Source organism: Sinocyclocheilus rhinocerous, unplaced genomic scaffold, assembly GCF_001515625.1.
Source record: "Sinocyclocheilus rhinocerous isolate Xijiao unplaced genomic scaffold, SAMN03320098_v1.1 scaffold5761, whole genome shotgun sequence".
Classification (NCBI taxonomy): Eukaryota; Metazoa; Chordata; class Actinopteri; order Cypriniformes; family Cyprinidae; genus Sinocyclocheilus; species Sinocyclocheilus rhinocerous.
The window spans coordinates 45464-60258 of NW_015632525.1; the positions used below are offsets into that span (position 1 = coordinate 45464).

Here is a 14795-nt window from a genome sequence, read left to right on the forward strand (position 1 = left end):
CAGTGAAGACAGATGCTCATCAAAGACCTAGGTGACTACACAAGACCTCAGGACAGATCCTTAGCGAAGACCTTAGTGTCTAGACGAGCCCTCAGCCCAAATCCCTATGGCCAGCTATCTACATGTCATGCTGAACACAGTTTTATCAATATCTCACTGCGTTTGTTTGCTTAGGCCAGAGGAGAACTGGTCCTGGAGGAAAACTAGAGCAGTTTCTCCATTTCTGTCACTTGATGGAGTTTGTGTTCCTTGCTACTGTTGCCTTCTGGCTTGCTTATCTGGAGTTCTGAAAGACACTTAATTGTCAGTAATTTATCGATATAACACAGTGACTGACTTAAATACTGACTTGAAGGATCTGAATGGATAGTTGTTAGAGTAACTGTGACCACTCTACAAAATTTGAGAGTTTGTGGTAATCTTTATGCTGACATTAAGCAGTTTACCCTTTATGTTTATTTACCACCATGATTATTCCACTATATAACTATTTAAAATCTAGTTTGTCCTATTTAATCATGTCATAAAAATACACATGGGCTTTGTGGCATTAGTTTAATAGTGGCTTTGTCACGTTATGCATTTTCATTGTCATATAGTCATGGTATTGAGTATCTTGGAATTCCCGTTAATTCTATTGGTTTGGTTTGTGGTTAAATGCTATGATGATAAAGGTGTGCACTTTCTCTTGTGTTCAGCAATTTTTCCCTAGAATGTGTAACTCATACCAGGACAGTGATTGTGACATAATGTACAAGTGCCACTACCACCTAAATATCTGGATGTTGTGATTATGTCCATATTAACATGCACTACATTTGCATTTGGCAGCAGTGACCTAATTAATGTTCAAAATTAGCTTCACCAGAAAGAGCATGTGATGCCCATATTGATGTCTTTCATATATCTATAAAAATATGTGGGATCAGTAAGATTTTTAATGTTTTTTTAAAGTCTCAAGGCTGCATATATTAGAGAAAAAAAAAACTAATATCGTAAAATAGTATTTCAATTTAAAATAATGCTTTTCTAATTTAATACACTTCAAAATATAATTCATTCATGTGATGCAAAGCTACATTTTCATCAGCCATTACTCCATTCTTCAGTGTCACATGATCCTTCAGAAATCAATCTAATATGCTGGTTTATTATCAGTGTTGAAAACGGTTGTGTTGCTTTTTTAAGGATTCTTTGATGAATAAAAAGTTAAAAAGAACAGCATTTATTCAAAATACAATATAAGTCTTTACTATCACTTTTTATCAGTTTAACATCCTTGCTAAATACAAGTATTAATTTATATATATATAAAAAAAAAAATTGTACTGGTACTGTGTGTCACACTTCCCTAAGGCGAGGAGCGAGGAATGAGGAGACAAGGCGTAAACTAACAACAGTACTTTTAATCCATTAATCCAAGGGGTAACATGGAGCAGACAGGAACACGGAAGACTCAGGGGTAGACGTACAATCTCCGACTAATGACTAATTAACGGGGACATGGGGAGGAAAAACACAGCAAAACCAAACCACATTACTCCCCCCTCCTGGAAGGCGCGTCCCGCACCGTAACAATTCCACCAGGGAGGGGGGAGCGGGCAGACAGAGTCCATGGGGGAGACGATGGAGGGAGGAGACAGGAGGGGCTTGGAGCAGGAGGAGTCCAGCTGGACCCAGGCCACAGCCATAATGACGGCCCACGGTGGAGCCGACGGAGGGAGGAGCCATGGAGGAATGGCCGCCGACTCCAGGGGGCCGACCAACGGCGGCGGAGCAGGTGGTGGAGGAGCCCGAGGCGGAGACTGAGAGCCGATGAGCCAGGGCGATGGGGAGGATCCGGAGGTCCTAGGCGGAGCCAATGGTGTCGGCAACCGACGCGAAGATGTGGATCCGGGAAGCCGCGGTGGAGCCGGAGCAACAGAGGACTGAGGTGGATCCGAGGGGATGAGGCGAAGCCAGAGGAGTGGAGTCCCGAGGCGCAGGATGGTTGACGCCAGACCAAGGCAGGAACCGGAGGGACGAGGGAGCCTGGTGGAGCTAGTGGACTGCCAGGCCACGGCGGAGAGGAGGGAGCTAGGAGCCATGGTGGAGCCGACGGGTCCACAGGATGAGGCGGAGTCCAAGGCTGGAGGCGGAGTCAAGGGAAACTCCAGCCACAGCAACACTGGAGGATGGCAGTCCCGCGGAGCTCGCACCGCATAGATGGTGGGCTGAGGGCGAGCAGAGGGGCTGCCAGACGACAGCGGAGGAGGAGGCAGGAGAGGGTGGGAGGTTGGGCATTCGTGAGCCTCTGGGCATTCTGGGCTAAACTTTGGATCAGGAGGCCCCTCTAGGCTGATCACCGGAATGGGATTACTCTCTGGAGGAGCGGACACTTGAGGGTGCATTCTAGGAACGGGCACTGGAGGGCGCTCTGAACTGGATTCGGGGACTGGAGCCCTCTCCTCTTCGTCTTGGCACTTATGCCGCGCCATACTCACCTCACCCTCAGCGCCTCTCTGCGCTCACCCCGTCAGTGGCTTTCTCCCTCGTGGCAGGCGTTGTTGCCGGCTCACACACCTTGACTGACGTCATCAGCGGCTCTGGCTCCGCGGCGATCCTCAGCACTGTCGCTCCATGCGGCGATGGCTCGCTGGGTTGGGAGTGGCACTGTGTCCACTCCACAAAGGCGGCGAATTCCGCTCGAGGGCCATCCTCGGACGATGGCGCTCTGCATGCGGTGTTGAGGCTGGCGTCATAGAATGCGCAGAGTGCGTCGTCCGGGTAGGTGGTTAGATGTGCCATGGCCAGAAACTATGTCGCTATGACCCACGAGCGATTTTTCCCCCTGCTCCAGCAGGAGGAGGATGAATTCAGGGCAAAGGATCCATAAGGGAAAAACTACAGAAACAAAAACACTGAGAGAAAAAACGGAAACACGCAATAAACTGTTTTTGGTCAGAGATTCTGTCACACTTCCCTAAGGCGAGGAGCAAGGAACGAGGAGACAAGGCATAAACTCACAACAGTACTTTTAATCCATTAATCCAATGGGTAACATGGAGCAGACATAAACACAGGAGACTCAGGGGTAGATGTACAATCTTTCAATCTCCGACAAAGACAGGCAGCACAGACTGGGGCTAATAAACACAGGGCAATCAGGGTGCATGGAATGACTAATTAACGGGGACACGGAACACATGGGGAGGAAAAACACAGCAAAAGCAATCCAGGGGCGTGACAGTGTGCATTGTTACAAAATATTTCTATTTTCTATTTGATTTATTTTTATTCATCAAAGGATACTGAAAAAAGTACCACAGGTTCCAAAAAATATTATTCAGCACAACTGTTTCCAACATTGATAATAAAACAGAATATTACAATGATTTCTGAAGGATCATGGGACACTGAAGACTGTAATGGCTGATCAAAATTCAGCTTTGTATCACAGGAATAAATTATATTTTAAAGTATATATTAAAATGTAAAGTAGTTATTTTAAATTGCAATAATATTTCACGATATATAGTTTTTTCTTTATTTTTGATCAAATAAATGAAACCTTGATGAGAAACTTTCAAACTGCAATATATGGGGATTTGTGACTGAAAACAAAAGTGCAAAAAAAAAAACATAACAGCATTCAAAACATGAATCACACACAAAAAAAAAATCTACCAATATACTGTATATTTCACTCAGAGAAAATTATTTAATTGTGAGGGATGACCTGTACATTCTCATGCACAATTGCTCCTGTTAAAGCCCCTAACACAGCTCATGGAAATCCCAAATGAAAACTGGCTCCACATTTGTTTCCATGTCCCTTTGTTTAGAACTTGATACTTCTGCTTGCTGGAAATTCACACTTCTGTATTACATACATATATAAATGTTGCTCATGTTCAATACTACTTCAGTGAAAGGGAAGAGGAGAGAGTCACCACAACTCATTAAGTTCTTAAGGTAAGATTCAAGAGAAAGTGTCTATCATAATGAAATATTATACTATAAATATATATATATTTAAAATGAATGTTTATTAAATATTTCTACATAGTAATACTATAATTTGTTTAATTTACTTTTATTTAATAACAGTTGTTCATATCACCATTTTTACTTTACTTTAGATGAACAAGATTGTCTTGGTTATTCTTCAAGCTGTCCTTCAGTTGGCAGGCAGCACTTCACTGAGGTTCATCAAGCCAAATGGTGACTATTGCTTAAATCCCATTTATTGGTATCTGTAACTGATTTTTTTAAACAATGCTAACCGAATCTATCTGTCCGAGATAGACTCTATCCGAATCTATCTATCTGTCTATCTATATCTAGATAGATAGATAGATAGATTCGGTTAGCATCGTTTAAAAACATCAGCTACACACACACACACACACACACGCACACACACTTGTATTCAGCAACAACACATTAAAGTGCTTAAAAGTGACAGTAAAGACATTTATAATACACAGAAAAAGTCTTAGATCTTTGAGTTCAGCTCATGAAAAATGGGGGCAAAAACAAAAAAAGTGTTGTGTTTATAATTTTGTTCAGTATATATGATATATGCAGTAAACTGACAGTAAAGACAATATATAATATTTTTTTAAGTAAATTATTCATGTGATAGCAAAGCTGAATTTTCAGCAGCCATTACTTGAATCTTCAAGGTTTCATGATCCTTCAGAAATCATGCTAATATCAATGATTTGGTGCTTAAGAAACATTTATTATTATAAGTGTTGAAATAAAGTTCTGTAGCTTAAAATGTTTGTGGAAACCATGTGTGATAAGGGACCCAAACAGTAACAAGGAAAATCACTCTGATATAAAATCGGAAACAAAGTTGTCATCCAATATGTTTATTTCAAAAGTAGGTGTGCAAAATGTGTTAATAAATATATAGTGTTTAAGAGCATGTAAACACAGCAATAAAACCAATAAAAACAGTCTAAAACTAAAACTGTTGGACCGTACTAAAAACCGCACGGAATCTCCTCTACAACAACTGAGTAAACTGCGTAAACTAGTTTCTTTATACTCTCAAACACAATCTGTTCACTATCCTCCAGACACGGCATACAATATCCTCATGGCATCTTAAATACATGTTTTCCCATTTTACCATTATTAAAATAAACTCTTGCCTCACTACATCAATAAATACATAAAAAGATAATGGAAAACAAGAGTTAAAACAAATAAATTAATAGGATAAAACGGATGGATAAAATGAAGACATTTGCATTCATATTTCCATAACTAGCTCAAATTAGCGTACCCCTTCGGGTTTGCGCGTCCTTTGAAGGCCATTCCCACTTGGCTAAACCAGGAAATAAAACAGCGAACTCCACATATTATAAAAGAAATGCACAGGATTTCTTCCTGTGTATTTCACAGGAAGTTTTTTCTTTCAGGATTTTATCATGAACAGAAATTTTAAAAGAACAGCATTTATTTGAAATATAAATCTTTTGTATATATGTCTTTACTGTAACTTTTGAGGAATTTAATGCATCCTTGGTGAATAAAAATATATGGCTTGTTGTAGAAGACATAATTTATTTACTGTGCTATCAAATCAAGTGGTGAGTCTCATAAATAAGCTTTACTGTTATAGTTGTGGCTTTGGAGGTATCAGATCTGTCCAGCTTTGAGGTATCGCTGCATTGTGGAGAGCAATATAAAGGAGAACAAATTTGCTGGGAGAGGGATGGGGAAAGCATCTCTGAGACAAGAAACCACATCACTGTTACGATAGATGGGCTGCGTGGGGGAAACTTCACATGTCACAGACCAAACAGAGATCTTCTGAATTACACACTACTACTGGTCCATCCAGTTGAGTTTCCTAAAGGAGGAGTTCTTATACAATCTAGTGACACAGGTAAGTATGACGGTCACACTTACACTAGAATTCATGTTAGAATGTAGCCTACTAATCGTGTAAAGTTTTTTTCTGGTCCCAAAGTATAGTTGAACAGTATTTGTTGACTATTGATAGAGAAACATAATTGTACAACATTTTGTAATTTTTTTTTACCTTTTTTGGGGTGGTGGTGGTGAGGGGAGTCATGGCCTAATGGTTAGAGAGTCAGATTTGTAACCCAAAGGTTGCGGGTTCAAGTCTCAGGTCCGGCAGGAATTGTCGGTGGGGGGAGTGAATGTACAGCTCTCTCTTCCACCCTTAATACCATGACTGAGGTGAGACTCTTGAACAAGGCACCGAACCCCCAACTGCTCCCTGGGTGCCGCAGCAATATGGCTTCCCACTGCTCCGGGTGTGTGTGCACTTGGATGGGTTAAATGCAGAGCACAAATTCCAAGTATGGGTCACCATACTCGGCCACACGTCACTTCATATAAAGGCATTTTTACTGCAGATCATTTTACTTAATCAAAATTCACAATAAAATAAATCTTTAACTAAAATATATGCCCATTTAAAAAAAAATGGGTAACACTTTCTATGAAGCCAGTATTTATAATACATTATAAGGGTATTCTTAAGGCATTATAATGAATGCATAATGCATTATAAAAAACCTTATAATATGTTGTATCATCTCATGAATAGTCATAAGAACAGTTTTAATATATTATAATATTTACTTATTTGTGGTTATAGCTTTTGAAAGATGTGTTGTATGATGATTTATAACACAATGAACACGTTGCATCCACTTTTACAATGGATTATATTTCTCATAGTTATAATGTATAAGATATGTAAAGTCTCATATCTTGCCATTTTTCTTATGCTACTTTACTTAAAGCGGTCAAAGACCACTTATAAGTAGTAGTAATAATAATAATAAAAATAATAAAAATATGGCTCTCAAACAGCCATAAGATCAGATATCAGATCAGATGAATGTGTAATATGACACATTTGCTTTGAACTATTTTTATTGTAATATCAGTTTGATTATTTTGATGGTACCCTTTAAACAGCTGTTGATAAGTGACTCTGCAACTACATATCAACTAGCGGTCATTAGAGTATTAGTATGTCTGCTACTGTAAATATATGCTAACACTTTATTTTGATGGTCAACCAACAGATAAACTGACTATAAGTGTCTTTGCAAGTACGTCAACTTATTCTACCATACTAGATTCTACCATTCTTGAGCATACGAATACTCTAATGAGAGTTAGTTGGCATGAAGTTGCAAAGTTGCTTATAGTCGATTGATTAAGGGGACCATCAAAATAAAACGTAACCATTTGCAAACATTGCATTTTTTTCAGTTGGAGTATAAAGCTCACATCAATTAATTAACATTAGCTCCACAGGAAACACTCAAATAACACTCAACATCTAACCACTCACAAGCTGTAGTAAGATACTGTGCAGATCTTAAATAAACAATTTCAAGATATGATACCGTCCATTATTCTGTAAATGAAGTAGATTTAATATGGCGTTCATTGTGTGTTATAAATAATCATACTCTTAAACTTATAACCACAAATACGTAAGTATTATGATGTATTATAACTGTTGTTATGATTATTTATGAGTTGCTATAACATATACGTTTTTTTATAATGCATTATGCATTCATTACAATGCCTTAAGAATACCCTTATAATGTATTATAAATACGGGCTTCATAGAAAGTGATACCAAAAAATGATTAACTTCTTTGCTCACCATTGTGGTTTTCTAAAGTCACTGGCCACTTAACATTTTCACTGGCCACAATTTTGTTGTTGGGAAATTACATTTAAAATTATTAAAGCTGAATATGGCGTGCTGAAATTTACCCTATCTAGATTCACTGTTCCACGGGGACTTATTGGTTGCAGTGTCATGTGACGTCAGTCACTAGCGCAGGCTCAAGGCGTTTCGCATTTCTGGGTTTCTCAGTAGCAGAAGTCGTCAGAATTGGGTAAACTATAGCGGTATACAACACAAATAGGGAGACAACACAAATATATATTTTTTGTGATCCCATTTGCTCAAATAGCAAAACAAAAACTTTTCACGACTTTCAAAAATAGGAAAAAACAGAGATTGATAAAATCTCTGCAGTCAGAAGAGAGAATGGTCAAATTTATTGTTACTCCCACAGCCTCTGTATTAGAAACACCCTCACAGCAGTGTTAACTAGTTTTTTGTAATTTGATGCAAAAGTAATATAATACAAAGTATAGTGTTATAAATGGACATTTTTTAAATAAAAATATAAAAAACGTTGCCACATTTACGACGTTGACGACCATTACAATGTGTCATCACAGTCTGTGAAAAGGGTCCATCAGCAGGTGTTAATGTCAAGCCCTGGCTATATATTTTACTTTAATATTACATTTAAGACAAATGTACTCAACATCTGCATTTTGGAAAATTTTACAGTTCCATCAATGAGAATTGTTACAAAAGAAGCCATGTCTCAGAGTAAGAATAATTTTATTTAATGAATCACAGAGTCACTTATAAAGACTTTCATTCATTAAGGCAAAACACTACAAGCAAAACCATTTTTTTTCATGCTTTTTTGAAGTCTGAGATTTTTGGCTATTTTGCTTGAATAACATGTCTTCTAGTGGAAAGAAAACATCCAAGTTTATTTTATTACACTATGTATTTGCATTTGTAGAACCTTCAAAGACTTTTCATAGATTTTTTTTTCCAAAATGAGTTTTTTCTCAAGCACTGAGCCAGAAATTTCTGCTTTAAAAGCACTAACATACAATACTTTCCAAACTTTCCAGTTTTATGCCTATATATTCTGAAGGTTTTTACTGAGGGGTTTGTTAATATATCATTGCCTAATTTATATAACTTTTTTTCTGACTGATAACAGGATTTTCTGATTCATGGAATGATAAAAAGAGATATGTAAAAATCTTTAATTTGTTAACATAATGAAACAAGAATTTTGAAGCTAACTTTATACAATATACATATTTCTGTTCTGGAAATATATGCAATGTATAATATATATGCATATATAATTAGATAATGCATCATTTGTATATTTAAACATAATATTTGTATCTAAATATCTTAATATACTGTGATTAAGTAGCTGGGGAAGTATGGTGATATTTATTAAGATATTGTTATTTCACCAGTTTCCATCAGTGTTGTCTTGCTTAATTAATTATTAATGGATCTGTGAATGAGCCAATGATTCAGTGATTAACTCATAACTCAAGTCACTTGTCGCAGACTTGCCACCCAAGCCTACTGTTTTTCTTATTGCTACTGTAATTCATTAAATTTTAATATATTTTGTGCAATATAAATATGAATGCTATCAGTTTTTCTCATTGTGGCTACTGATCTTAAATAAAACTGCTTAACTTTTTCTGTGCCTAGAATTCATTTCTTGCACCGCAAGAAACTATGATGGACAATTTCATTGCTCTTGGAAATGGCATCAGAAACGGATCCAAAGAGCAGTGGTATATTTCACAGCAATCCGGTAATGATTTATGATTATTTTTATTCTGGATTAATTAAGTATAGGCTTAAGCAATCAATTTAATTAGGCTTATGTTAAAACAGCAAATTAATGCTGAACTGGCCTTGTTTTTATACAGAAACTCATCTTACCAATGTCTCATCAACTGCACTCTGGACTCTGATATATCTGGGCTGACTTGTATTGACAAGGATTATTGTCCTTACTCCGAGGAATCTAGGAGCATCAACCTCACGCTGTTTGTCAGAAATCTGTATAGGCTGGAGGAGCACCACAGGACTTTCCTCATCCGAGACATTGGTAAGAGCTTTGTGTGCCCCCGTGTGGTCGCTACATGCAATTGCACATCCCTGCATAACAACCCCTGCATTAGCCTGTGTGTAAATTCCCTAGTAAAAAAGAAATAGGCTACACTTTAGCATATACTTTTAAAAAAGTACTTATTACGGAAATAATATATATTAAAAGAATATAAATAAGTGTGAACTGTTTAATTAACTTAAAATGTGTTAAAATTTAAATTAGATTTTTTTTACCCACTCAAGTTTTTATTTGTAATTTCATAATTCATAATAAATATGGTTAAAGTGTACCGCTGAATGTACTGACAAGCAATTATCGTAAACTAAAATATACTTAAATGCCATTTCTGTTAAAACTTGTATGTTATATATTTAAATGTATTCTAATTACACATTCGTTATGATGAAGTTTCAATTTAGTACATTTAAAATATACTTCAAATATAACTTCAAATGTAAAATTAAATAACACACTACAGTTAGGCCTAAATTAGTATTTTACATGTGCTTTAGTATGTTAGTTAACACATCAAAATAAGTGCTTAAAATGTACAAGTTTATTTTGACATTATTGCAAAGTCACACTTCTTTTTCACAAGGGAATGAACAAGTTGTTTATGAAAAAGTGAACAGAACTGACAAATAAATTTGTTAGTAACAGTTAAATGATACCAGACCACTGGTTCTCAACTATGACTCCAAAGCCCCCCATTTCCTTAAAAATATTCAAAAGCCCACTAGCCCCATAGTTTTATTTTCAGAGCTTATTTCAGCATTTAGACATTCCTAGTTTAACTAAAATAACTAAAAGTAAATGTCTAAATAAATATCTAAAATAATTATAATTAAAATTAAAATAATTACATTTCAGGATTTCAGAAGTTTTAATTTAATAGTTCACTCAAAATAAAATCAATCAATCAGTTTCAGCCTCAGGCCATCAATTTTAAATCATCTTGAGGCCCCCTCGTGGGTCCCAGCCCCACTGTACTAGACTGCTGATTTCTTTTAAACTGTTATTTCAATCCCTCAGTTAAGCCAGATAAAGTTAGTATCACCAAGATCCAAGACGATGTATTTGAGTGGCACCCCCCTGAAACGTGGAGTTTCCCCTGCAGTTTCTTTCCCCTCTCCTATGAAGTGAAAGTAGTTCCCAACAATCATAGCTGTGACTACAAGGGAAGTCGTGTCGAAGTAAGGCAAAATTTGTAATGCTTTTTTATGTTTTGTTGTTGTTGTTTATTAACATCAAAATATTAAAGATTTTAATTTCTCAAAACAGAAAAATGAAACCAACGAGACACATTACAATGTGAAATTAAAAAAAACATATACTTTCTGCGTCCGAGCGCAGGACCCGCTAACTAAAAATGTTTGGGGTGACTGGAGTCACTATCATCAGTAAGTACAGTTTAACCTACATTATTATTATATATTTTATGAAAATATTCAGCTTCACATTCAACATCTATTGTGTAACAGGAGAAAACACCGGCACACCTCAGAAAAATAAAAGGTGAGTGTTGATTTTTTGTTTTAATATATTGGTAATTTTTAGTTGATGTTCTATCATTTTGATGCTATTATTCTAACAATTGTCAATTCTTTGTTTTATAAATGCAGGTCTAAAGAGAATACACCCATCTGCTTGACAATCTGCTTTCTATTCCTGACAACTATTTATATTTATACATTTTGTATTAATAAAATGTGCCATGGTGAAATTTATTTGTAACAATAATTAACAATAATTTTCCAGATAATTAAAAATGTATTGGATGGCCTTTGAGAATTCTGCATTTGCTTTGAAAATAAATAAATAAATAATAACAATAATAATCTAGGGAGGGGGGCGGGTGTAATGGAGCCGACGAGACGTGAGACGTGCGGATCCATTTGCAAGGCTTTATTTAGACAGAGACGTGGTCATAAAACAGGCATGGGTCAGACAGTGGCAAACAGGTACATTGCAGGCAAGACAAAAGAGTATCCAAAGGAAGGCGTGGGTTGATCGACGGCTAACAATATCCAGAGGGCTTGACAAGAGGAGTAATTCGATAACACGAGCAATGGTCCAGGCAAGGCACAAACATAGTCCAAACGACAAGACGAGAGAAAACCCAGACAGGCAGATAATCAGGAAACAGGCGATCACAAGACAAGACAAGACTAAGAACTGAGACTGGGAACTAAGACAGAAAAACGAAACTGGCTCTGTAATGTTGCTCTGGCTAGGGGTGAGATAAACGCTAACAATACTCGGCAGTTTGAAAAGGGTCTGAGTGAGTGTGTGATTGGTTACAGCTGTGTGCAATCAGTGCAATGGATGATGGGATATGTAGTCCGGGATGATATGCAACAGTTTGTGTAGTGTGAGAGTCAATGTAACGGAAGGGTGACCTCAGGACGGAGCAGAAGACCTCCACGGTGGAGCAGACAGAGTAGGAACCCACCAGGGCGGAGCAGACGGGACAGAAGCCCACCAGAGTGGAGCAGACAGAGCAGAAGCCCACCAGAGCGTAGCAGAAGACCTCCACGGCGGAGCAGACAGAGCAGGAACCCATCAGGACGGAGCAGACGGGGCCGGGACCCATGGCAGAGACTGGGGCCTAGGGAAAGCAGAGACAGACAACACAGGCAGTGCATTCATGGTCTCAGGGACCGAGGCAGGGAACACCAGATGTTCATCAATAGTCCCCCTGGTGATCATTGAACGGGCAGACAGCTCACTGATTGAAACTGGATAGGCAGACAGTTCACAAACAGGCTTACTGACTGGGACTGGCAAGGCAGACGGTTCAACAGACACATTTGGGAAAACAGAACATGCAGACAGTTCATAAATGTTCTCTATGGCAGTGACAGGGTTAACGGGACAGACATGGAGAGCATTTATTTTTTCTGGGCTCATAACTGGACTAATGGGGCAGATAACAGGTTCCTTGTTTGGAACTGGACAGACAGATGGTTCAACATCAGACTCATTGGCTAAAACAGGACAGACAGAAAGTTAATCAGACATATTACTTGAAATAGGACAGACAGATGGCTCAACATTAGACTTACTGACTGAAATTGGACTGACAGAAGGTTCAGAATCAGGTTCGTTAACTGGAACAAAATAGGCTGACAGTTCAAAACTGGATGTATTGGCTGAGATAGTGTGAACAGACTGTTCAAAACCAAGAGCATTGGCTGGAACTGAACTGACAAACAACTTATGGACTGATACTGGGCAGGCAGATAGTACTAGATCAGAATTGTCGATGAGATCAGAACAGACAAGTGATTCAAACTCAGGCCTGTGACTTGACTTGATTCAGGATGGTCAGCTGTGACATAACGGGGCACTGTTGTGTCTGCCATTTTGTGAGTGTGCTCTAGTGCGGCCGCCATTACATGAGCGTTCATCCGCGACACCCACAGTGAACGTCAACAAAGCATAGTCCATAAACTGACTGAGAGATGAGCGGGGACCTTCACGGATTAAACGTGATTTGAGCGGCTGATTAATGCCCTCACAAAAGAAATCTATGAGCACACAGTCAGGCAAATCAGAATAATTAGCGACCTCTAAATACTCTTGAATATAGCTCTCGAGCGATCATGTGCCCTGCTCGAGAGCTAATAACAGTCTTGCAGTGTCCATACCTGGCCAGTGTCATTAGAGATGTCTTCGAGTTCGAGGCAGAAAAAACTGAGCCGGACGATTTGGTCAGTCGCACTTTTAAACACATTTTAGTTTTGCTATAGAAAATCTACAACTTCACAATCTGATTACATAGAGCAGCAGCAGGAAGCGCGTGAGGTTGTCATGGCAACCAGATACACTGCAGCGAATTACGACTGCGCTTCTATTTTGCCACACTAGCAAAATAATACACAATAAACATGTCTGTCAAAACGATCTCAAAGGAGGCTTTTATTAAGCAAATCAATGAGTGAATTACTCATCCACTGTTTAAAAAAAATACTTTAGCTGGGTTTCCACAGGCAGGGTCTTATCTACAGTGTATGAAGCTAAAGGTTTTTGGGTTAAGGTTCATAATGTAGAACATTTTTAACATTGTATGCTGTATGTGCATAAGTAGCTAGCAAACAAGGAATACAGCTGTTAAGCTAATAGTCACATTTAGCTGAGTAAGATCATGATTGAGAAATGTTGGATACTGCTGGAAATGCTGGTGTTATGGGGTAGGCTATTTATTATTTTAGGATTTTTTTGTTTGCCAGAGTGAAGCATTTCTATTAATATAACTGATTAAGTAGTCAAACTCATTCCATATCAGCAGAATAGTGTGGTACAGAAAGTCCATGTCCATAAAACAGGTTCTGAATGAATTATGTTACTGATACCTAATGGTCAAAAGCAATAGCAAAAGTAATAGGTCAATATTATTAAATTGCAGACAAAGATTTTGAATAGCTAGGCTGGTTTGCAGACTATATTGCCAAAAGTATTGGGACACCCCCTTCTAATGAACAGGTTTGACTACTTTAGTAATTTCCATGAGTACAAATCTTAATGTTTAAGCATATAATGCTATTCTAGGGAATTGTGTGATTCTAATTTGATGAGAAAAGCCTTAGTTAGGCGGGGCTATAGCTAGTAGCTGCTGTTCCAACCAAGCAAAAGTCAATAGTTTGAACAGGACCCTTTTCTATTCTAACACGACAATGCCTCTGTGTATAAGGCAAGGTTAAAAAAAAAAGACTGATTCAGTCAGTGTGGAAGAACTTGACTGGTCTGCCCAAAGCCAAGTCCTAATCCCACAGCTGAACACCTCTGGTGTGACTTTAAATGCAGACCTTGAGCCAAAAACTCATCACCAAACACCTGTGACTTGTACATACATATGGACAAATGTATTGGGACACCCCCTTCTTTAGAACAGAAAACGGCACTTCCAAAACTGTGGCATCAAAGATGGAAACATAATTCACATAATTCATAATTGTATTTCCATCTTTTTTGCCATAGTTTTGGAAGTGTCTAAAATGATTGTACGCATAGTACGCATATATTGGTGTTTGGCGATGAGTTTTTTTTAGTTTT

The 14795-nt window shown here is 38.0% G+C and overlaps 1 protein-coding gene across 1 annotated transcript; it reads left to right on the top strand.

Moving 5' to 3' along the window:
• Positions 1 to 4121: 4121 nt before the first annotated feature.
• LOC107742631 (interleukin-12 subunit beta-like) lies at positions 4122 to 11449 on the top strand. Its single transcript, XM_016555681.1, has 8 exons — positions 4122 to 4203; positions 5618 to 5884; positions 9332 to 9437; positions 9556 to 9737; positions 10773 to 10933; positions 11022 to 11140; positions 11222 to 11255; positions 11363 to 11449. The coding sequence occupies exons 1-7, from the start codon at positions 4122 to 4124 to the stop codon at positions 11250 to 11252; spliced, it is 948 nt and encodes a 315-aa protein (XP_016411167.1). The 3' UTR covers positions 11253 to 11255; positions 11363 to 11449.
• Positions 11450 to 14795: the final 3346 nt, after the last annotated feature.